Here is a 24,791-nt window from a genome sequence, read left to right as displayed (position 1 = left end):
TTACAGATAGCAATAAAAAGAAAGATTTGAGAGGTTAAGAGTAATAATCCTCTAACATTTTTACTGAAGTTTCAGAAAAAAATGAATTAGAAATTGGAACAGAGGCAAGAGATAATGGCTAAGAAGTTTCCAGAATTGAGGAAAGAACCAATTCCTATATTCAAGAATTCTCACCGATGTCATGGATGAGATATAAAACAATATCCACATCTAGACATATTATAATGCAATTTCAGAAAACTAAATACAAAGAGAAGGTCTTAAAAGCAGTCAGAGGAAAAAAGTGTTGCCCTTTAATGGACACACAACTTCATTTAGTTTATAGAATAGTAACAACCACAGGCCAGAATACAGTGTAATAAAATCTTCAAGTTTCTAAAAGAAAATTGCCAACTTAGAACTATGTACCTTAAGAATATATCTTTCAACAGTGACGCTAAAATATAAACATGTTCTTCCAACCAAAGATTGAAGACTATCACTGTGAAAGACACTCACTATAAGAGATTTTAAAAGATGCACTTCATGCATGAGAAAAATAATGCCACCAAATAAGCCTGAGATGTAAGAAGAAACAAGCTTGAACAAATTGGTAAATATTTGGGTAAAGCTAAAAAATCACTGGCTAGATAAAGCAATGTTGTGTGGAGAATTAAACTTAATTGCATAACAGTAAGTCAAAGAGGTAACTGGAATGGAAGTGTCCTTAAAACCTCATTTTATTGATGAAAACTATTTCTATACATTGATAAATTAATTAACTGTTATTATTTCTAAGGTACTACTGAATGATTATTAAGCACATAATGTTCAGACTCGTATAGGAAAACAATGGGACACTAATAATAAAATAATTAATTGAAAACAGATAAGAAAGGTAAAAATGGGAAGAAAGGAGATGAAAAGGCAGGACACAAAAGAAACACAGAATAAGATAATAGAGATAAGCCTACATCTAGCTACCATTACATTAAATGGACATAAAACTCAGTATTTTGAATTAAATTAAGAAATTGTTAGAATGGGTTGAAAATAAACTCAAATTTGCCTAAATGCTGCTTATAAGAAGATGATGTATAATATAAGGAGGACACAAAAGAATTGAAAGCAAAATATGGGGAATATCCTATTAGATACATAATAATTGAAAGAAAGCTGATAGACTTTGCTAATATTGGATGAAACAGACTTCAAGACACAAAGGATTACTTAAATATAAAAAAAATCATTTCATAATGGTAAAAGACTCATTTCACCAGAAAGACACAATAAGTCTAAATATGTAAGCTTTTGATATTGTAACCTCAATGTAAATAAGCCAGAATTAACAACATTGCAAGAGGAAATAGACCAATCATTGTGAAAGATTTTAACACACTGTGGTGGATTGAATTGCATACCCTAGTTTCACATGATCTTGGTCTTGGTCCACATTCTCATGGGTTAGGACTCCTTGCAATTAAGATTTCTTCAAGATGTTACTGCACTTAAGGTGTGGTCCAACTGAGTCAGTTGGGAATTTAAACTGGATTAGTGGAGCCCTTTACAAACATAATGAGTCAGACATAGCGACCCCACAGGATGCTACCAGAAGCTGGAAGTCAACAGAATCAGGAAGAGAGAGAAAAAGATGTTACCATGTGTGCTTCTGTGGGATGGAAAATCCAAGAACCAAGGACTGCTGTCAGCCAGCCTCAGAATGCCAGTCTTCTGAGAGAAAGCATTGCCTTAGAAACACCGTCTCCTAGCCTCAAAACTATGAGCCTATAAATTCCTGCTGTTTAAGCCAACTATTTTATAATATTTGCGTTGGCAGCCAGGAAATTAAAACACGTGCCTCTCAAAGAAAATGATAAAAGAAGCCAACAAATTTCAGTAAGGATTTAGAAAGTGTTAACAGCATGATCAACAAAATGGTCTTAAAGTGTTGGTTCAGCCAACTAAAATTCAGCCACCGTATATATATATATATGTATATATGCCTTGTATACAACCATTTCTAAATACAGAGACCATCACATACATTTTTTAATATAATTCATCACACCACTTTAGAAGAGGTTAAATGTATCGAACAAATATGAACTGTACTCTCTGCTATTATACAGTAAACAAAAGGCATGACATTACACAGTGGCACTACATTCTTTTAAACATACTTAAAATTTATCAAATTAAATAATATCCTTTACCATTCCCTTGTTATTCAAATGATTACAAAGGATAGGCAAAACTAAGACCTGAGCTAGAGAGATTGCTGTCTTAAGTTTTTTTTTCTTCTTTCAGAATAAGCATCATATCTAATTCATGATGGATTAGATTGCTTGAAGCAGGAAATTGGGTTTATTGATATGGAAATAGTAAGTGAAGAGTATTTCTATCTGTAGTCTACATTTTTAATTTAAACATATCTGCATGAATAATAATGAAAAGTTTTTACATTTGGCATTAAAGTTGATAATTTAGGAGTTTAGAACTTTTGATATGAACGGGACAAAATGCAAGAGACCATGCACCATAAAGAGCCTACAAGGTCAAGCTCAGAAATCAGTTTGATACACACACACACACACACACACACACACACATATATAGAAATAATATATAATATTGAGGCACATATAACAGAGAATTAATACATATAAAGTGATGTTTTAGGAAATCTAGGGGGGGTTAGCTTGATAAGAAGCTTGAGGTAAAGTGAATCATTAAGGAGGCCATTATTACGTGTGTATGCATGTAGCTAGTTTGTGCTTTTCAGTAGTAATAGAACATAGTCTGGTTTGAAAAAAATAAAAATTATCGCCTTGTGTCCCTGGGAAAAATTTTAATGTTGCCACTCTATTCTAGAGAAAAGAGTTAAACTCACAGTTATTGGGTGTAAAGAGAAATATTTGGCTTGGAAGAAGACAGAAATCATCCTAAAATACTCTCCTCAGTCAGTCGAGAACGCATGAGCTCACCCTGGAGGAGAGGCAGCACTTCTGCCTGGTAAAATAGCCTACTCGGTTCTGCACAGAGATCAGATGCAAAAAGGATAATCTAACTCTCCAGAATATTCCAAATGTGGACATCTCAAAAGGTGGATATAAGTGTCTCTTTTTGGTACTCTAATTTTTCCAGAATAAAGCCAATGCTTGTGTTAGAGTCAAAGCATGGTATATTGCCTCAAAAAAGTACTTACAGTGCTAATTAAAGCTGTACATTCCTTTCAAAGGAATGACTCTAGGAAATAAAATAGGTGGAATAATGTTCTTTTGTATATTAGATTGAGTTTAAGATAATGGAGAATTTAGAAGCAAGGGTAATTTTCATGTATACTATAAAAATTAGTATACTTTCTAGGGACAGTGCTCTTTATAATGCGCTCATCAAAGTACATCCCCTACTTCAAAAAAATGTGTTCTTATGCAATTATAAATAATAGCCCCAAATTAAAACTCTTAAATAGTTTATGAGAAATTAAGACTCTTTCGCTTATGAGAAATGTGGTATTTATATATTACCTGAGTTTCTGTATTTATAAAAACATTAGTTAGAAATGGCATTTCAATGCAAAATACGTCTTCCATATTTTGAGGGATAGCTATAAACCTCTAGAGGAGAAGCACTGAACTAAACATAAGTGAACTAGATTCTAATTCTGGCCAGTAAGGCGACCTTGAACAAACCACCTTTAACCTCTTTTTTCACCCAAAAGGGGACTCGATATGAAATCAACCATTTTATACATTCATATCACCCTTCCACTAACGGTGTTTATTTCAGTGCAGATGCAGTGTCATTCACTGAAAGCTATATCATACTTGCTGTTGGGTCTCCTGTTTTTCATGGGCTGAAAAGATTGACAATTTCCTTATTAAATTGGTTGGTCAACCATGAAAAGGAATATCCAAATTTACTAGTAAGAACAGTTAGAAAAATTGGGGTTCTGGTTAGCTGTGCTAATTGGGGCTCAAATGAATGTCAGAAAATGGGCAAGATGAAGTTTACTTTTCATTTTCATATAAGAACAAACTAGTCAAAGCATTTTGGCAGGAGTCTCTCCAACCACCACATTCCCCCAGGGAGTATATATGTGTGATACTTCCTCTTCAGGGTTGACCAGTAATGAACACTGGTGGACCAGCTCTCTGCGGATGGGCAAAGATTTCTGTTGTTTAGTTTTCTGCTATAGAATGAATTATGATCTCTTTTGAAATACTTAAATATGATTTATAGTTAACCAGTGTTTATATAGACAGCACCTACTGTAATTCAAGGCAATTTGCTTTGTGTGTAAAAATGAGTAAGACACTTCCTTTCATTAAAAAGCTCACAGCCTGGTGAAAAAGCACAAGCTGACTGGCAGTGCTATGCACAAATGCTCTAAGGAAGGCATTCACAGCATGCTCTGGGGACAATCATGAAGGAATGATGAACTCTGCCTGGGGATACAGGGAAGACATTACATAGGTGATGACATTCGGGCTCGATCTTCAAGAGTAGGTAGGAGTTTGACAAGGAATGACAGAGTTTGAGAAAAGCAACATTGCGTTCAGAAGTAGTAGGTTGTAAAAAGACTTGTATACATTGGGAGAATAGTGGAGAGTGGTATTTTGTATGGTTTTGTTTTCAGGAAAAGAATGAGAGAATGATGATAACATCAATGTGTGGGAATTTGGGAGAAAAGAAAGACTGTAGGTCAAGAGAACAAATCAGAGATAAATGCAAGTGAGATACACTGAGGACTTAGAATGGGGCAGAGACACTAAATTAATTAAAGAGAGGAAAGTTGTAAAAATATTTATGAAGTTTGATTGAAAAGAGTTTTTTAATCTCAAAAGAAGTGATTTTGACATAGACAATGAATGCTTTAGGACAGGGACTTTATTTTCGTTATGTTTAAACTGGTTCTAGTATGGACAATGGGACTTATATGGGAAAAACACTGCTTCTCTCAATTACAGTCTCCAAAAGGAACATGTTTCCAATATTTTAAAAGTAGTGTGTTGATGTACAAGGGCTAAGTTTGATGAAGACGTAGTAGAGGAAGCATTCTGAAAATGAGTCATTCTGTTTAGTATGCATGTGAAACACAGGTGGTCAGGCCATGCGCTCTGCAGAACATGTGAGCATGGGTGTGCCATATTATGGGTCTTTGACATCTCCAACCATTAACAGGATCAGTTTCCCAGCCTGGCCCTACCCTCTGACTTCCTTGCCCTGAACCTCAAAAATGTGTGGTTGATTGGTATGTGATAAATTCCTATTAAATGAATGGATTTTAAAAGTAATGAAAGTTGGCAAAAGCCCAAATGACTGAATAGAGTACAGTGTAGAGATCTGATCACTTTCAGAAGAACTACAAAGGTGGTTCTGCTGTTTGACACAACAAAGTACTGAGTGTTACAAGAAAGCATGGGATGACTTCATGGTCTGCAAGAGGATAAAGAAAAATGCGTACACACTGTATGTCAAAGGGACACAAAGGAAGAGGCTAAGCCTAAAAAGTTTAGCAGGGGCCAGATCATAACACACTCTGCAACCATGTGAAGGTTTGTCCTTTATCCTGGAAGCAATAGAAAGATATCAAATTTTCTTAACAACATGGATAAGATAATAAAATTTGAGATTCAAAATTAACATTGTCTGCAGTAAGGAGAATTCACTAAATGAGGACAAAAGTAGATCACAGAGAAACCTGTCAGAATTTTTTTGCAGAGATTTGAATGCCTTTGGTTTGAACTGTGGCTTTGGAGATTGAGAATAAAGGATGGGTTTAAGAGGGGGTTATATGGTAGAACAGATAGAAATTAATTATGAATAAGAAATGGGGTGTTATGGTTAAAGAAGGGGAGGTGTCAGGGTTTTCAGGTTGCATGAGTTGATGGATGCTGGGACATTATATTGAGATAAAGGAGACTAGGATAAGGTAAGTGATAGGTAGGATAAGATTTTGGTTTTAGAGATGTCCAACCTGAGATGCCCAAATATGTGAAGAGCTCTAGTATGGAGATATTAATTTTAAAGTTATCTGCACCTATGTAGTATTACATAAAATTTCCTCAGAAATAATTTTAATATGAGAAAAAAAAAAGAATCGATGAACAAGGCTTAAAAAACTCCAGAAATTGAATGGACAAGTTGGGTAAATGAAACAGAGAAGGCATAAGCAGAAATGCAGAGACTAATGCAGGGGTGTGCTGAGCCATGGAAGTCAAGGGAAATGAGAATTTTTAGAATAAGGAAGTTTATAACTGTACCAAATGCTGTCTAAAGTCAAATTACATATGGACTGAAGAATGCCCATTTTATTCAGTGGTGTGGACATCCTTAATAACCTTAGGGGAGCTGTTTCAAGAGAGTGACAGAAGCCAGACTGGAAGGTATTCAGCAGTAGATAAGGGATGAGGAAATGGACAGTGTAGCATAAATCAACTCTAAAAAATGGCTCTGAAGGGAAGGGGGGGAGGAGGAAGAGAGAGAAGAGAGAGGGGATATAGAGTCAGCCCAGGTCCTTTTGCTGTTGCTGGCATTTTTTCCCTTAAATTGGAGGAAACTGACCAGGTTTAAACGCCTGTAAGTATGATAGAATTGAGAGAGTAAAGAGATATTAGAATGAAGTTTCTAAGAAAACACAAAAAAGTGGTATTTTGAAGCAAAGAACGACAAAATGTATACATGACAAATGATGTATACTTGAGAAGCACATTCCCATGAATATACCGAAAGCTCAATAAAACAAACACAAAATTTTGAAGGAAAATAAAGCTCATATACATGGACCACAGTAACTCACTACTGGCTATAATGTCAGTTCTGAGTTCTCACTTATTAGTAAATTTATCCCTTTCTCTCCCACTCGAGTAGAGCAGAATAGAATGCAGGTAGAATAAAATTACTGTAAGAATAACTTTAATCTTCTTAAATTATTTCTAAAATATCTTTATCATTAGTAACAAATTACATGCAATCACCTCAGAACCATTAAAAACAACAATAGATGAAATGATCAACGAGAGATTTGCCTTTCTAAGCAATGGCTTCTTCTTGCACCCAAGTGTCTTTTATGTCAAATAGTCTTAAAGAAAATGCAAGATTTGTTGTAGAATATTACTGAAGCAAAAAAAAAAAGTATTCTTTAGAAGATGTTTATGCTGATAAAAAAATGTACTATTCAACTATAAAACTATTAAAGTTTATGTCCTCCATTGTTCTTGGGTAGACGTATTCTGGTTGGGGAATTTTCTATATTTCTTGCCTTGAGTATGTATAACACCTCAATTTATCAGTATTATGGAAATCATTTGCACCTTTATGGGAAAGATTTTAGAAACATTTTTCAAAAGTACCAATGAGGAGCAAAATTCCATTTAGGGAAGCATGACTTGACTTGGTTCAGAAACTAGCTGTCTCAATTGGAACATACATATTTTGTTCTTGAGCTATCTCCCATCTTGACTTAAAGTAACATTTTGAGAGAAACTAATCATGATTAAAAGAAGCTGAGGGCTGGAATTACCTTTCCCTTTTCCTTTCTACAATATCATAGCAGCCCCTTTAGCTCAAAGTCATGTAAGGAAGCTAGCACTGAGTAACAATAATAATTTGGTAATTATTGGCCAAAAGAAAAGTAGGATTAGATATAAGACAATGGCCTTAGGTCTTCCACATTTGAAAAGAGATCTGGAGGGTAATTATTTTTTATTTTATGTTACAAATATCTGTAAACTATGCAGAGAAATAATGGCTTATAGCCTAAAAATTTTAAGTGGTAAAATACTGGGATGCTTTTAAGTGGGAGGGAATTGACATTTGGTGAGTCTTGAAATGTTGAGGATCAAGTAAACTTTAAACTTTCCCACAACAAATTATACCGGGAAACCTATAGGGGTGAAGTGGACTGACATAGACAATTAGACCCAACAACCCCATAGGACTAGGGAGGAGTGCTTTGCCACAATTCTGAGGGATTCAAGGATAATAGGCAGATAATAGATTTTAGACTCAGCTATCTTTTTAGTCTATTCAATGGAAAGAAATTGGAAAAACTGTACAAATTCTACAAATACAGTGGTACCATTACAGAAGCAAATCACTTGCTGAAACATATTGGTGGGGGGAATGGGGCGGTGGGTGTGTGGCAATACCTGGTTTAGTGATTGCATGTCAGGGTCTCAAAACTCAGAGGAAATGGGCCAAGCATGATGGATGAAAGTATGAAATGGAATTGTCAGTCTGTAGCAGAAGCATCGATCAAATGGTTGAATGGCCAACAGAGTACTCTCATGGTCACCTTGAAAGGGAGACAAACAGTCTTGAGTTTTCCCATGTAGTTATTTTAATCCATACATTAGAATGTTAGACTTAATATCCATCTTCGGTGGAGCTCAGCTTTTTTGAACAAGAAAACTGCTTTGTTTGATTTCCAATAGTAGTGATTGAGTTTGTACATACCACCTCGAACTCTCTTGCCAGTTATTCCTTGGGAGAATTGGCAAAATTTCACTTCATGGCTGGAAAAGGTCATAAGAATATCTAGGGGTTGAAAATATCTAGATTTACACAAGTAGGATATTGCAAACCTGTGCTTTTCAAGCATATATGTATATATATTCAGCATTATTGGCTTGTATTTTTAGAGTCAGGACACATTTTCTCTCATAAAGAAATGTCGCATAATGTTATAAAGTTGCAAAAATTACAAGCTTTTGTGACTTATGTAGTTTTTCCTTGGATAAGTTGTAGAGGAATGAGAAAAGACGGGGAGAGAGGAGAATACTCTTTCATGCTGAGAAAGATTGAAAACGATACGCACTTCTTGTTTTTCTTCTTTTTTATAGCACCTTTATTCGAATCAGTATATTACTGATTCTGTGTATTATTCATTTCAGCAAATTGCAACTATAGAATAAGCAAAAGCATGGGGTAAATGGGAGATGAAAAGAGGAAGGCCTAGAGAGATATCTTCAATTAATTAAAATTTCATCTTCAGTTTTGATTCTTAATGGTGAATTGAGTATACACATTATTCATCTTGCCTTGAAAATAACAGAAAAATAATTGAAATGTAATACATGTGTAATAGCGAAATAAATGGTGAAAAAAATATTTCAGTATGATTCTAGGAGACAGAATGAAGACGGAAGAATGTTGATTGATGTTGACTGAGTAGTAGCACTGAAAGTTGGAAAAAACTAAAACACACCCAGAAGGAACCTGGGAGAGACTCAGTCTGGTCCATTGAACCCTAGTGAATCACTGGACAAAGAGATGACCAATGAGCCAGATAATGGTGGTAAGACGTGGTAATGAAAAAGGAGATTTAATTGAAAGTCTTAAAAGGTAAGCTATTTTCCTTCTTTCTTTCTCGCGCTCACATAGAACTTCGTAAAGCGATCTTGGAGAAACTTGGGAGGCAAGTAAAAGGCAACTGCGGCAGTAAAAATCACAAGACTTTTATGAAACTTGATGGTAAGAACAATCCTTACTGAGGAGCAGAGGATTGTGACACTGGAGCCCAGGAGAAGAAAGATGATTCGAGCACACATCATGACTTTTTAGTTAAGAATATTTATATTATCAAAAAAATGCAAATGGTATGTTTTGGTTCTCCATTTTTAGAATCAGTCCAGATTCAAAACAGGGAACACAGCTATGATTGCAAAATAGAATGTAAGGGATAATCACTTGAGTAATGTAAAAGTAAATGAATAAGAGACTGGGGGTGGGAAGCAGAGGTGGGGGAACCCACAAAAAGAAGAGTCACTTAGGAATCTACGGAAAAAAGACAAATGCAGCGTACGCAGATGATGAAACAAAAAAATTAGGATTTTGGCATTCTGCATGAATAGTGAAGTGGCAAGATGTTTAGAATAGTGACATACTTATAAAGTAAAACAGGTGGGTGGCAGTATAAATAATCTAAATTTTTACCTCAGTGCAAAATTAAGAGACAAGTTCAAAATTCATAAATCAGGAAATAGTGGAATAAGATTGTTATTTACACTTATTGGTTGCCTCTGAGAAGCAGGACTAGTGAAAATATGTGGTAGGGCAGTGGATTATTGTTTTGTTATGAGCCTTTTGTGATTTTTTTATCTTTTAATTGTGTGAGTTTATTAAACTCTGGGGAAGTTTTAGTAATAATCTGAAAACAAATTAAATAGAATGACATCACCTTATTTTGTAAGAAGAAAAACATTAATGCAAAATGAATCTGTATTTATGAAAAAGCATTTAATTGAATGTACATTTTCCTTATGACTTCATTATCTTTGATGATATTTCTGGCTTTAAGTTGTTAGTTGAAATTAAATTACTTTATAAAGCAATCTTAGCTCTCTAAAAATTTTAATTCAAACTTGATTACATAACAAGCTAATGATATGCTACATCATATTATACTCCTTTGACTGCAGAACATGTTTCAAGTTTCCTAATTCAAGATTCAAGGAGTACCCTCTATAAACTACCCCCGACCAATCTTCTTCACTCCACATAGCTGGGAAGTCAGGCTTTTGTACAAAACTGCTCACCTCAATGTTACCGCTGACATATATTTGTTGAATGAATTTGGACAAGTTCTATAATTTATATTAAGTTAGTCTTTTGTCTCCTCTTTAGTAAAAACTGGGAATCTCTATTATTATAAGGAGATAGTAAATGCTTAGCATTGTATCTGGCACGTAGAAAATGCTGAATAAATAATAGCTATCATTAATATTATTAGAATGCTCCATCTACAAAACTTTTGTCCTAGTAGCTCCCATAACAGTAACATTATGCCACTCACTACATCTTGAATACAACATAATACTTTTGTACCATACTGCTGGCACCATCGTTCATGCAACATTGTACTTCTATCAATTTAAGTACTTCTCATCTAGAGATGTATGTTACACATTTTTGACAGAAAAAGAAACATGTTTATTACATTCAATTTTGTTAATCCATAACTTATTTGCATGAGGACAGACGTAAAAGTATGTATCAAAATAAAATCTCTTTAAAAATAATATAAAATCAGAGAAGTTGTGTGGAATTCCTAATTCAAACTTGAAAATATTGGTTTAAGAAATATAGAAGTATTTAGAATTTATTAGTGTTTTCAAATTCACTGACTTTTTACTCTGCAAAAATTTGATAAGAATTTCCAAATTTTCTCATTATTTCGATTTTAAAAATATTAAATGCCATTTTTCCATTCATTACTTCTATTTTAAGAACAGTCTCTTCAATAAATGGTGCCTAGAGAACTGGATATCCATATGCAAAAGAATGAAAGAAGACCCATCTCTCACACCCTATACAAAAGTTAACTCAAAATGGATCAAAGATCTAAACATTAGGTCTAAGACCATAAAACAGTTAGAGGAAAAGTAGGGAGATATCTTATGAAATTTACAATTGGAGGCGGTTTTATGGACCTTAAACCTAAAGCAAGAACACTGAAGAAAAAAATAAATAAATGGGAGCTCCTCAAAATTAAACACTTTTGTGCATCAAAGAACTTCATCAAGAAAGTAGAAAGACAGTCTACACAATGGGAGATAATATTTGGAAATGACATATCAGATAAAGGTCTAGTATCCAGAATTTATAAAGAGATTGTTCAACTCAACAACAAAAAGACAGCCAACCCAATTACAAAATGGGAAAAAGACTTGAACAGACACCTACCAGAAGAGGAAATACAGATGGCCAAGAGGCACATGAAGAGATGCTCAATGTCCCTGGCCATTAGAGAAATGCAAATCAAAACCACAATGAGATATCATCTCACACCCACCAGAATGGCCATTATCAACAAAACAACAAATGACAAGTGCTGGAGAGGATGCGGAGAAAGAGGCACACTTACCTACTGTTGGTGGGAATGTCAAATGGTGCAACCACTGTGGAAGGCAGTTTGGCGGTTCCTCAAAAAGCTGAATATAGAATTGCCATACGACCCAGCAATAACATTGCTAGGTATCTACTCAAAGGACTTAAGGGCAAAGACACAAACGGACATTTGCACACCAATGTTTATAGCAGCGTTATTTACAATTGCAAAGAGATGGAAACAGCCAAAATGTCCATCAACAGAAGAGTGGCTAAACAAACTGTGGTATATACATACGATGCAATATTATGCAGCTTTAAGACAAGATAAACTTATGAAGCATGTAATAACATGGATGGACCTAGAGAACATTATGCTGAGTGAGTCTAGCCAAAAACTAAAGGACAAATACTGTATGGTCCCACTGATGTGAACGGACATTCGAGAATAAACTTGGAATATGTCATTGGTAACAGAGACCAGCAGGAGTTAGAAACAGGGTAAGATAACGGGTAATTGGAGCTGAAGGCATACAGACTGTGCAACAGGACTAGATACAAAAACTCAAAAATGGACAGCACAATAATACCTAATTGTAAAGTAATCATGTTAAAACACTGAATGAAGCTGCATCTGAGCTATAGGTTTTTTTTTTACTATTATTATTACTTTTATTTCTTTTCTCTATATTAACATTCTATATCTTTTTCTGTTGTGTTGCTAGTTCCTCTAAACCGATGCAAATGTACTAAGAAACGATGATCATGCATCTATGTGATGATGTTAAGAATTACTGATTGCATATGTAGAATGGTATGATTTCTAAATGTTGGGTTAATTTCTTTTTTCCGTTAATTAATAAAAAAAAAAATTAAATGCCAGTAAGTGCCAATGAGGGTGCTACATATCTACTTACTAGAATTAGAATAGTGAAAATAATGAAAAATAAAAGCATTTTTCTCCCAAGTTATTGTTTCCTATATTAATAGGTCCCGTTTGGAAACTGTTATTAAGTGGCTGAAGTAGGACCGATATTCAAGTATCATAATTCCTGTTCCTTCCCCTATTAAAAGAGAGATAAAGGGAACTGCGTCATTTGCTCAAGATAACAAAATACAAAAAAGCACCAGCTTTGTGAAATTTAAGAATGGCATAGAACATAGGATGCTGATCTGTTTAAAAGTACTGAGAATATAGTATTAGGTATATAATTTAGTAATTTAGCATAGCATTGAGAAAATAAAATGGATTGAGGTTATTTGAGTACCTTTGTTAAGTCATGTATCAGATTTATTGTTGATTGACATTTAGACGTTATTTTTAATAAAATCAAGTGTGTTATATCATTTAATGATAGAAATTAGCAACAAAGCCCCCCAAAATCAAAATCTGCCACTGCTTCTCAGTCTGACCTTGGCTAAATGAACTCAAAATTCCATGCCTCAGTTTCCTCATCAGCAGCATAATGCTCTCATCATTTGTTTTCAGTCTAACATTCTCTAATTCTGTGAAAATCCCTTTCAAATAAAATGAGCAACTAAATAACCAAAAAAAAAAAACAAAAAACCCTGCTGAGGCAGAACAGTTTTCTTTGCCAATGTAGTAAGTATTATATAGTTTTAGGAGGGCTTACTGTTTTTCATAATTACAATAAAAGTTGTCAAATGGAAAAAAAAAGGAAAATGGTACATTCTCACATTGTACTCATGAAAATAAGGATATTTCTTTGAGCTGAAAAAAAAGAAAATCCTTAAAAGTTGCTCAATGATTTCCATTTGAAACCACTTTATAGAAAAGGGTTTACATTACTTCACCCCAAAACTGCAGTACTTTCTTCCATTGCATTATCTATGTCTATGTATCTGTCCACCCACTCACCCACCCATCTGTCCATTATCTATTTATCTCTATCTATCTATCCATCTATCTATCTATCTATCTATCTATCTACCTATCTATGTTTAAAGTTGAAATTTCTTTTTGGTAATTGAACTATAAAGCTTCTGCAAGACTCAGAGGCTGCCAGAAAAAATGCTGTCACTGAGTGAGGAAGATTAATAGTGGTAATAACAGTCCAGATTTGACCCTCTGATAATATGAGAACTCAGTGGAATAGCTATCTCAAAATTACTGCTCCTAACATGTAATTACAGAGAGGAACTAGGACAGTGAGTGGAAGTTTCAAACTCTAGCAAACAACTCTGAAATCTAAATGTATGTAATATCTAGAGAGCTAGGTATATATGAAACCAAGTACATTTTTATTTGAATCAAATATCTAGAAGTAGTAGTCAGATTCTATTATGATGGGGACTCCTAAACAGTGTAGTATTTTATCAGAATTCTATTTTGAGCTTCAGTAAAAATAGTCTTATCACAGCAACCTCAAGGAACATGAACAGTGAGGAAAAGCCAAGGAACATTTTGTAAAAAAAAGGATTTTTAGGCCTTTTGGAGGCACCATATGTGCTGCTGATTCTGCAGCTTTCAAAATGTTCATGGCCAAGGTATAAATAAATACAGCGTATTCATTCCAGCAACAGGGATTTCTATTTGTAGTAAAACATTTACTGTGGATCCTAAAGCTCCAGATTTGATCCTCAGTCACAGACATTCATTCCTGACTGGAGAGGCTTCCTCCAAATATCAGACAAGTTCTTGCACAGTTTTGGTGGATACCTTTGGGAGAAGCAACTGGAAGTTCTGCAGCTGCTGCTACTTTTGGAACTGTCTTGCCTTTCAGAGAATTGTCACTGTAGGATTAAAACATATGTGCAAATTCTAATGATGGTACAAAACTCCCCTCCGCTTCGGTTTCTCAGACTGTCTCAGGATCGCACACAGCTGAGGGAATAACTATCAACATTCTTGTATTATCAACATCTTGACTTCAAGGTAACAGACAAAACACTTGCTTTCACAATCTCTGCTGACATTTCATAAGATACTGCAGTTAGAGAAGAAGGAGTTCTGGAGAAAGAGGAAAGTTTAGTCTATCAAGTGTTTTCAGACCACATGCGGAAGTGACAAAAGAATGGTGACTCATTTTTAGGCATGCTTACAATAAAATTGAGAACAATACAGCCATTCATTATCCTTAATTATATCCATAAGCATCTGGTAATTAGAACACAGTCATAAATTAAGACACTTTTATATTATATGAATTAATGGCTGAGGATATGCTTTGAATACTTCACAAAATTGGTGAGAAGTAGCTGTGAAGTGTAACACTGCTCATACCTACACATTGATGTAAGCATTTAAAAATATATATGTTTTGGGGAATAAATGAAAGAAATTATATAAATAAAATAAAAATAAAAACATGAATTATTTGTATACTGAGAAGTGTTTGGGAAGGTAGATAGTGTCAAGACTTATTTACTATAAAGCATTAATTATGTTAGAGTTGGACCTGATAATTGACTTTCAGCTTTGTCATTCAGGACTCACATTACCCACTTTGACTATCGGATGTTTGGGAAAGAGAACCACAAGATTCCTGCCATTATAATATTCATTAAACAAAACATTTGTGGAGCATCTGCTATGTGTGAAAAACACCCATCTCTAAAAAAATGCTTTGACCCTCTCAAAGCTTTCAACCAACAACCCTAATCATCAGGAAACCCCATGGAGAAAGTGAGAGGTAAAACCTCTTAGTAAACTCTGCCTTTCATAAATGCAGGATAATAAGATACAAATACGATGCCTATTTCAGAGACTGACTCAGAGGAGGACACTTCTAAAGGTAAATGTTAGCAAAGTAGACATGGTAACCAAACAGATAAACTAAGCACTTTCAAACAATGCTTTTTTTGAAAACCTTTCCCTCCACTCATACTCCGATTTCATGACCTTTGCTCTGCCTTCTTTGCAGTGCTTACAGGGATTGTAGTTGAATTGGGGGAGATTGGAAGATTGCTTGCTTCTAATTGTCTGTCTTACATAAGACTTTGGATATCTCAGTTGCATTTTCCTTCTGGAGTGCATATGGAGATTCTGTAATGATGATACTTTTTAACAAATTTCAAAGTTAGTGCTGATGTTCTTAATTATTTTTGGTTGTTTGCAAAAGGTAAGAAAGAAATTTACTTTTAGGTTGATGATTAGACCAGATAATCAGCAAGATGTATTGACCATTTTCCCATCATAGGTAGATTATAAGGTTATCTTTCATCCACACCATGATATGGTGTGGCTTGTGGGGGTGGGGACTCCTTTAATAGATACATATTGAATGGATTTTTATAAGAGATGAGTTAACCTTTTCAGTTTATAAATAAATCTATGGTATACCCATTTTTCTGAACAAAAAAAAATTTTGTCCCTCCTAACATTTAATTCAAAGAGTAACATTACATCAAGCTTCTTTAATAATGTGTTCTGTTATTTGTTCAACTATTAATTGATTGAAATCGATTCATTTAGCCCACATGCATTTACGTATGTCTTCTTCTTCACTCTTCTAAAGTGAACAAAAACAGATTCTTTAGTCTTGAGGTGTGCCGGTTTGAAAGGATGTATGTACCCCAGCAGAGCCATGTCTTAATCCTAATCTCATTTTGTAAAAGCAACTGTTTCTTTCAATCCCTATTCACTCTGTATATTTGAAACTTTAATTAGATCATGTCCTTGGAGATGTGACTCAATCAAGAATGGTTGTTCAACTGGATTAGGTGGAGACGTGTCTCCACCCATTCTAAGTGGGTCTTGATTACTTTACCGAAATCCTATAAAAGGGAGATTCAGAGAGAGCAGAGAAGAATGACAGAGCCGCGAGAAAGTCACAACAGAGAACGTGGCAGAACCATGAAGCAGAGAGTCTATCAGCCAGTGACTTTTTTAGATGAAGAAGGAAAATGCCTTTCAGGGAGCTGGAGAGGAAGCTAGCAGATGATGCCATGTTTGCCATGTGCCCTTCTACTTGAGAGAGAAACCCTGAACTTTGTCGGCCTTCTTGAAGCAAGGTATCTTTCCCTGGATGCCTTAGGTTGGACATTTCTATAGACTTGCTTTAATTGGGACATTTTCTCAGCCTTAGAACTATAAACTAGCAATTTATTAAATTCCCCTTTTTAAAAGCCATTTTGTTTCTGCTGTATTGCATTCAGGCAGCTAACAAACTAGAACACGGGGTTATAGATTATTTTGGAGAAACCAATAGAAGTTACCTTAACTATTGCCATTAAGATATTTCATAGTATTCCAATAGAGGAGATTGGACATTTCTTCCAGAAAAATATAGCACATAACAGGGCATAAAGACATGAAATAACAGGTATATTTAGAGAATTGCAAGTATTTTGATATGGTCGGAGTATAATATGTTGATGAATGAACTGGTGGTCATAATTGGGAAGCTTTTAATAAAAGTTGATCTGAGGGAAATGATATTCAGAGAATATAGTCTGAGGGATATTCTACTGTTTATTTTTATACTTCATTCAAATTGTGTAAGACTCTGTATTTACGCATTTGAAACTCACTGGCTTTTTACCTTCATCTCATGCCTTTCAGAAGCACCTTCACTGAGATATTTTGATAATATTCTTGAACCGTATATATCAATTTTAAAAATGTACATAAATCAGATATTACATTTGTTGCAAACTTGTAAGTTGAGAACTTTTACTGTAAAAGTCAGTTATATAAATACCAGATAAAAATGCATTCTAATATTTAGTTCTAGTAAATTCGTGATCTTGCCTGAGGCAATAGCATGTTACCTCTTTTGTGAGAAATCCTATCATTTGCAATGTTTTCATTTATGCACAATACCAAGACATTAAGAGGAAATCGGGGGCGGGCCATGGTGGCTCAGCGGGCATAGTTCTCACCTGCCATGCCAGAGAACTGGGTCCGATTTACAGTGCCTGCCCATGCAAAAAAAAAAAAGAGGAAATCAGATGCTTCATCAATTAGAACACTTTTAATATTCTTATGGTATATGTCCTTTGGTAAAACTTTCTTGAAATTAATTATGTAAACATGTATGCTATAAAATATCAGTATCTTCCCATATAGTTATATGCTTTTATTATTACTGTCACCCTGATTCCCCCATTTAAAAACTATATTTTCCCCACAACTTTTCAAATTAAAATACGGAATATCACCATGTCAGATGAATTTTTATGGAATATAGTAAATGTACATATTTGAATATGTTTAATATTGGTACCATTTGAGTAAAGTTTAGTTTCAACAAGATTTAGCTAGGATGCTCTGAATTTGTTTTTCAAGTTAATTTCTGACATTTTTCATCTTTTTGGAAAATTGAAGTTCTAATTACGTCAACACACATTTAACATAAGCAATGCATTACAGTAACTAAGCATCCCTTTAACAATTTTTAGAATCTTTTTGTCCTGTCTATGATTAACATTTTAATTAATGAATATTTCCTTTTGTTTGTCCTTATTTACCCTTCTAGCCTTCTAGAGGCAAGAAGAAATTCAAATACAGTTACAGTTTAGGGTGGAGAATATATGATTAAGAAATCATCTTATTTTTATGTAAAAAAGAATAAATAAGATGCTGCTGCAGAGAAATACAGAGGCTAGTAGCAAGGATAAAATATACAGATGAATATAATACTCACCATAGGAAAGTTAGTAGAGCAAATGGTTAACAATTTAGTCTCTAGAGACAAACAGTGCATGCTCGGACGCCAGCTCTGCCAATTGCAAGTTGATTGCCATCAGGCAAATTATTTTATTTATTTATTTATTTACTTTTGCATGGGCAGGCTCCAGGAATCGAACCTGGGTCTCTGGCATGGTAGATGAAATTCTGCCACTGAGCCACTGTTGCCCATCCCAGGCAAGTTATTTTACCTTTCTAATCCTCAGTGTCCTCATTGTAAATAAACACAAAATTAGTACAGTCTTTTTAGGATCAGTGCAAGTATCAAATGAGAAAATCTATTTGAAGTGGTTAGCATCTTACTGTTATTATTATGAAAGACATCACAAGGGAGATTTAAAGTGCCACAGGGAGAAGACTAAAATATAATTTCTGTTAAGGGATACAAGAGGTAGAAATTGAACTGAAACATAGGAGTTTTAATTGTTGACAGGTACAGATCATCGCTATGGGCCTTTAGTATGGTATAGCATATTCAAAGGCGTGGAGGCAGGACAGCTGGCCATCCAGATTGAAGTTTTCTTGGAATACAGGTTTTACGTGAGGAAATATGAAGAAATGAGGCTGGAAAATGTGGATAAGGGTTAGAGGTGAATGGGCTTATCTGTCAGTCTGCTCAAAGGCTACTTAATAGTGATTACCATTTCTTAGGCACTGGATTACTTTTTCTACAGATTTTTGAGTAGATTTCTAATCATATAAACTTTATATTATTAGACTTACAACTGTATTATATAAGTCTTATATATAAGCACTCAGAAACTAGCACATTAATACCTTGCAAGCACACACAGACATATTTTAAAGTCAATATTTAGTAGCATTGCTTAGCAAATGTTGCTAAAGAAAATGATATTACAGTACCATGAAGGGAATAGGCCCCATATTTTGTGAGGGGTAGGATGACTCTGTTAGAAAGAAACTCAGAACAATGACTGAGACACGATGTCATGACAGGCTTTTGCCTTGTTCTGTGTAAAAGGCTTTATTGTTGATTTGCCTGTTTTTTCTCTCCACAGCTATAAACAGCAGTAAAGATGGGTAATAATGTAAAGTAGACAATGTTCCTCTGTGCTATTAAAGTCCACAAATTAAGAGTGACAGCAGAGTAAAGAGCTATCTTCTAACAATTGATTCTGTCAGCTGCAGTCACTGCAGGAAATAGGAGCATCCTAATTTGTACGTATCTGCCTGGAATATCAAGCTTCCAGTGGTTTAAGACTAAACAACTCACTTCAATAAAACTTTACGGGCATCTCTTTTAGGCCAGTTGCCATGGTAGAGAGGGCAAGGAGGACAAAATTGTGAGAAAAGCCACGGTCTCAGCCCTGCATGGACTCATGCATTTCATACAAGGGATGAGTATAAGTGGTGATAACAGATACCAGTGGATGGAGGAGGGAAGTTTATTCCTCAGTGACACACTGAGATAGATCACAGAACCACAGAGCATGTTGGAATTTGAAGAATGGTTAAGAATTTTAACAACTTACAATGTTTTCCATCTTGGGGATTATATTAGGTTGAATAATGTTTTCCCAAAATTCATGTCCACCTGGAACCTCAGAATGTAATCTTCTTTGGAAATATAGTCTAAATTTTTAAGTTAAGGTGAGGCTATAATGGATTAGGATCAGCCCTAAACCCAATGACTAGTGTCCTTATAAGAGAGGACACACAGAGATACAGGGAGACCCAAAGAAGGTTATGTGTTGATGGAGGCAGAGATTGGAGTGACACAGCTACAAACCATGGATCACTCAAGATTGCTAGGAAACATCAGAGGTTAGGAAAAGTCAAGGAAGGATTCTTCCCTAGAAGGAGCATGGTCCTATCAACACACTGATTTTGGACTTCTACTCTCCAGAACTGTGAGAGAATAAATGTTGTGTTAAGTCAGCCAGTTTGTAGCTTTTTTATGACAGCCATAATAAACTAATACAGAAATAGACCTAAAATTGGAGAGGTTGAGGTGCCTTTAGGAAATGGAGCTAATGTGGATGGAACCTGTGGTTATAAGTCCATTTCATTATGTATTATCTCATTTACAACATCTTACATAATTGACATACCTTGGGTCAGACAGCATGGAATTTGGACCAAATTATATCCCTTTTCAAAGTCTATGTCCTTGCCAGTGCCATAAGCTGCCTCTGTGGGATAATGGGAGAGGTGTGGGAAGTGGTTGGAATGTGGAGAAATGTCTCCAGTATGAATGGAGTGTAATAATGGGGAGGTTCTGGTTGGTTATTATGAATGGACATTGTGGCAGTTAGATTCAGTTGTCAACTTAGCCAGGCGAAGGTAACTAGTTCTGTTGCTATGGACATGAGCCAATGGTATGTGAACCTCAACTGTTGCTCATTACATCTGCAGTCAGCTAAGAGGTGTGCCTGCTGTGATGAATGATGTTCGATTTAATTGGCTGGAAGCCTAAATGAGAGAGCTCGATGTAGCAGAGCCCAAGCAGCTCAACATACCTCATCTTGGCACTCGCAGCTCAGCCCAGGCTTTTGGAGATGCAGAAAGGAATCACCCTGGGGAAAGTTATTGGAACCCAGGGGCCTGGAGAGAAGGCCAGCAGAGACCATCCTGTGCCTTCCCACGTAAGAAAGAACCTCAGTTGAAAGTTAGTTGCCTTTCCTCTGAAGAACTAATGAAATAAATTCCCTTTTATTAAAAGCCAATCTGTCTCTGATATGTTGCATTCTGGCAGCTAGCAAACTAGACCAGGCATTATGGAAGCTGACTGCCTGAGGTCGATTTTTGCCATGCCTTTTGTTCTAGTGTAAGTTTTGGCAGTGACTTAACCTCCCTAAACCTCTGTAAGATTGAGGAAATAATATTAATAGCTGTATAAAAGGTGTTTTGTGAGGATTAAATGAGATGAGAAATAAAATACTTAGCACAATACCTGGAATTTTCTTAGAGATTAATAGTTATTAGCCCCTATTATTCTTATTAAAATTCTATTCTCCTTATTATAATAACTCATTTATGGTTTAGTAAATAATAGACCTTATACTAGGTTTGGTGCTGCCCTAGATAAGTCAAATGTGGCATGATCTCCAATGAGGAATCCCATGACCATCTCAAATCTAGTGGCCAGATGACAAGACACTGAGTAGTCAAGTTAACTGACATGCTATTCGAAGTTCCAGGATGTGAAAGAGCTTTCTCAATACTACACCATATATTTAATTCTTCCTTGTAGTACAGGTCTTTAAATAGTGTGGTTGTAGTTAATTATGCAAATATCTTTTGCCTCCCCTCACCCTCACTTATATAAAGCTGTCTTATGGCTAAATTCATCTTTGTATGCACCTTTATTGTGGGTACATAGTAGCTAGGCCCTACATAGACAAATAAAACTAGTATATACTTAGATAAATGAATAACATAAAATTTTAGAAAATTTCCCAACATTCTCAGAATATGCTTTCACTGATATAGTTCCTGATTTCCCACAAATAATTGTAGGTATCTTTGTTAGACAGTAATAATAGTTCCCTAAATTCTGCTGGGGCAAACTTTTTTTCATAAGGATGGAGCACTCTTTAATTTAAAGAGCCTCTCATTTCAGCCTGCAAAGGTAACAAGTGCTCTTAGTCTGAAAACAATAAGCATGAGTTAGTTGACCTTTCATGAGAATGGAGATTTAAGTATGTCACTGATATTTCAGCTGAACTATAGATAGATTTTCAAGTCTCAATGACTCTCTTATTTTCAGAGGAAAAATGTCAAAATACGTTTCTTTTGACAGAGTACTAAAGTGAAAAGCATTAGAAAAAAAGTGGGAATACGAGATTGTAAGTGGAAGGAGATACAGATTGAGAATATGGACTTATTTTTCTTAACTGTAAATGACTAGACTGAATGTTTAAAAGGATTATAAAATGCCACCCTTTAGGAAGTATCTTCAAAGATATTTCATTTAATCTTCTGACATTTCACTTTTATTATTTCTATATTATAGAGAGGTTTCAAATGCCTTATACTGTTCCATATTTTCTTAGTGTAGTCCTGAAATCACATAGTTGGGAAAATGATGGCCAGTTAATGGTAATGTTAGCATAGCAATTAACAAATTCTAATGTACTAGGGACCTAAGGAAAAGCACAAAGTAATTCATTTTATTTCTGGATGCCTTATTTTGATGATTCACTCCTTGCATTGGTGGTATTTTGATTTCATGAGTTTACCTTAGAAGATAGTTATTTTCTCAAAACAATTTATTTTATTTTCTTGATGAGTAATAGGAATTATATCTAATTTACTAAGTTCTAGCAGCCTGATAGATCCTATCTTCTGGTAAATAACTACAGTTTCACAAAGATAACAAACTGTTCTTGTCCATTTTCTGGACCTTTGTAAAATTAGTTATGAGAAAAATGCTTATCCTAAAACCTGATCAAGTGTAGAAAATGCCTAAAAATACTGTTTTGTTTATAGTGGAAACTTTTATTGCATTCAAAATATTATGAAATAAGTAATAAAGCTAAATACGAATTTCATTGTTTTTATACCTGTCTTCAGTAAGACTAATAATTGAATGTTTGAATTTTATCAAAGGAATTGTCCTAGATTTTATGCTGCTAAGACAAATACAATACAATAGACTGACTTTACAAGAGAAATTTAAATCCTCATGGTTTTTGAGACCAGAAGGCTTGCTTCCTCCAAGGGCCAGTAGCACTCTGGACGATAGACAATCCTTGGATTCCTTGGCGTTCCCATCACATGGCTAAGTCTTCTCCCTTGTCTTCTGAGTTGCTGTTTTAATTTTCTAGGCTGCTTAAGCAAATACCATGAAATGGGCTGGATTCAACAATGGGAATTTATTTTCTCACAGTTTTGAGGCCAGGAAAATGTTAAAAACCAAAGCATCATAAGGGGATGCTTTCTCCTCAAAGATGGAGGGTTACTGGCAATCCTTGGTTCTTCTGTCACATAGCAAGGCACATGGTGGCATCACTTGGGCTTTCCCTTCTCCTCCCCAGGTCTGATTAATGCCAGCCTCTTGCTCCTTGCAACTTTCTCTGTTATGTCTGAATTCATTCCATTTATAAGGATTACAATAATAGTTATTCCAATAATAATTCCATCCTGACTGAGGTGGCTCACATCTTAACTAAAGTAGCCTCATTGAGAGGTCCTAGTTATAATGGATTCATATCCATAGGACTGGATATCATTTAAGAGCATGATCTTTGTACATATAGCTTCAAACCACCTCAGTGCACCCTCTGGACCCCAAAAAGATAGAAATACCTTCCTTCCAGCACAATACCCAAAAGTCTTAAGTTATTTCAGAAACAGTACTTAGTACAAAGTCTCATCAAATTTGGTTATAGGTATGGTTCATCCTGGGGCACAATTCCCTTCTGTCTGTAGACTTGTGAAAACCAGAGAACAAATTATATGCTTCCAATATAGAGTGGAGGAACAGGCATAGGAGAAACTTTCCCATTCCCACATGGAGAAATTGAAAAGGTTACAAGGATCTTGAGTCCCAAACAAATCTGAAACCCATTAGGTCATATTCCACTAGACTTCAAGGTTTGAGAGCCAGCTATTTTTTTTTTTATAGAGGAACAATGTTTTTCTTCTACTCTTGTTGAAGCAGCAACCCCACTCCTTCCAAGTGCTTGCTCAGAGGCCATGCTCTCCTCAAACACTGGGGTGACGGTTCCAGCCAAGCTCTGTGCAAATGCCAAGACACAAGCTCCATGCTCTCAAAATTCTGGGGTGGTGGTCAGACTCTGTAATCCCTGGTACATAGGCTCCATCCTCTGTGAACACTGGGGAAGCAGCAATCTTCATTAAGAATGGGGTGGAAGCCCACCATCTCCAAGTTCTGGGGCAGATTCACCCTGTCCACACACAGGTGGGTCGATTCTCTTGTATTGAGAAGATGCCTTTGGTCCAGACCTCAGCTTTCATGATTCTGCCCATGAAGTTATTTTTTCTTCAATCTGTCCCTTATCTTTCTCTTTTAGTCCAGATTGGCAGTGGTTTCATTCATACAAATTGTGCAAAAAAAAAACAAAAACAAAAACTTGCCAGTTTTGCATGTAGTACACAGGGGTCCAAACCATCATACAGAAAACTTTCTACAAATCCTTCTTGGATGATTGCATTTCCAATTCTGACTTGCACTGAAATGGCTGACTGGATGTATATTGAGTTAAACCCTCAGATAGGGCATTATTTTCTGGGGAAATGCTTTCTAGAACTCAGAATTTTCAAAATCATCAATTTTTTGTTTCTTTGTTTCCAAGAGTTCAGTTCTCGGCTTATTCCTTTCCTCTCATGTTTTACCATAAGT

At 35.3% G+C, this 24,791-nt stretch overlaps 1 protein-coding gene across 1 annotated transcript in view; it reads right to left on the bottom strand.

Annotated features, from left to right (window-relative positions):
* The window catches only part of LOC143648921 (uncharacterized), a 106,977-nt gene extending 82,783 nt beyond the window's left edge, over window positions 1-24,194 (bottom strand). Inside the window, exons 1-3 of the mRNA XM_077119330.1 lie at window positions 24,076-24,194; window positions 20,536-20,702; window positions 17,656-17,691 (exon numbers count right to left, since the gene is read on the bottom strand). Coding sequence (XP_076975445.1) covers window positions 17,656-17,691; window positions 20,536-20,702; window positions 24,076-24,194 — 322 coding nt within the window. The remainder of the gene's footprint in view (window positions 1-17,655; window positions 17,692-20,535; window positions 20,703-24,075) is intronic.
* Window positions 24,195-24,791: the final 597 nt, after the last annotated feature.

This window comes from Tamandua tetradactyla, chromosome 10 (assembly GCF_023851605.1).
Source record: "Tamandua tetradactyla isolate mTamTet1 chromosome 10, mTamTet1.pri, whole genome shotgun sequence".
NCBI classification, from domain to species: domain Eukaryota; kingdom Metazoa; phylum Chordata; class Mammalia; order Pilosa; family Myrmecophagidae; genus Tamandua; species Tamandua tetradactyla.
Note: the sequence above shows the minus strand (reverse complement) of the source record. Positions and strands in the feature narration are given on the sequence as shown.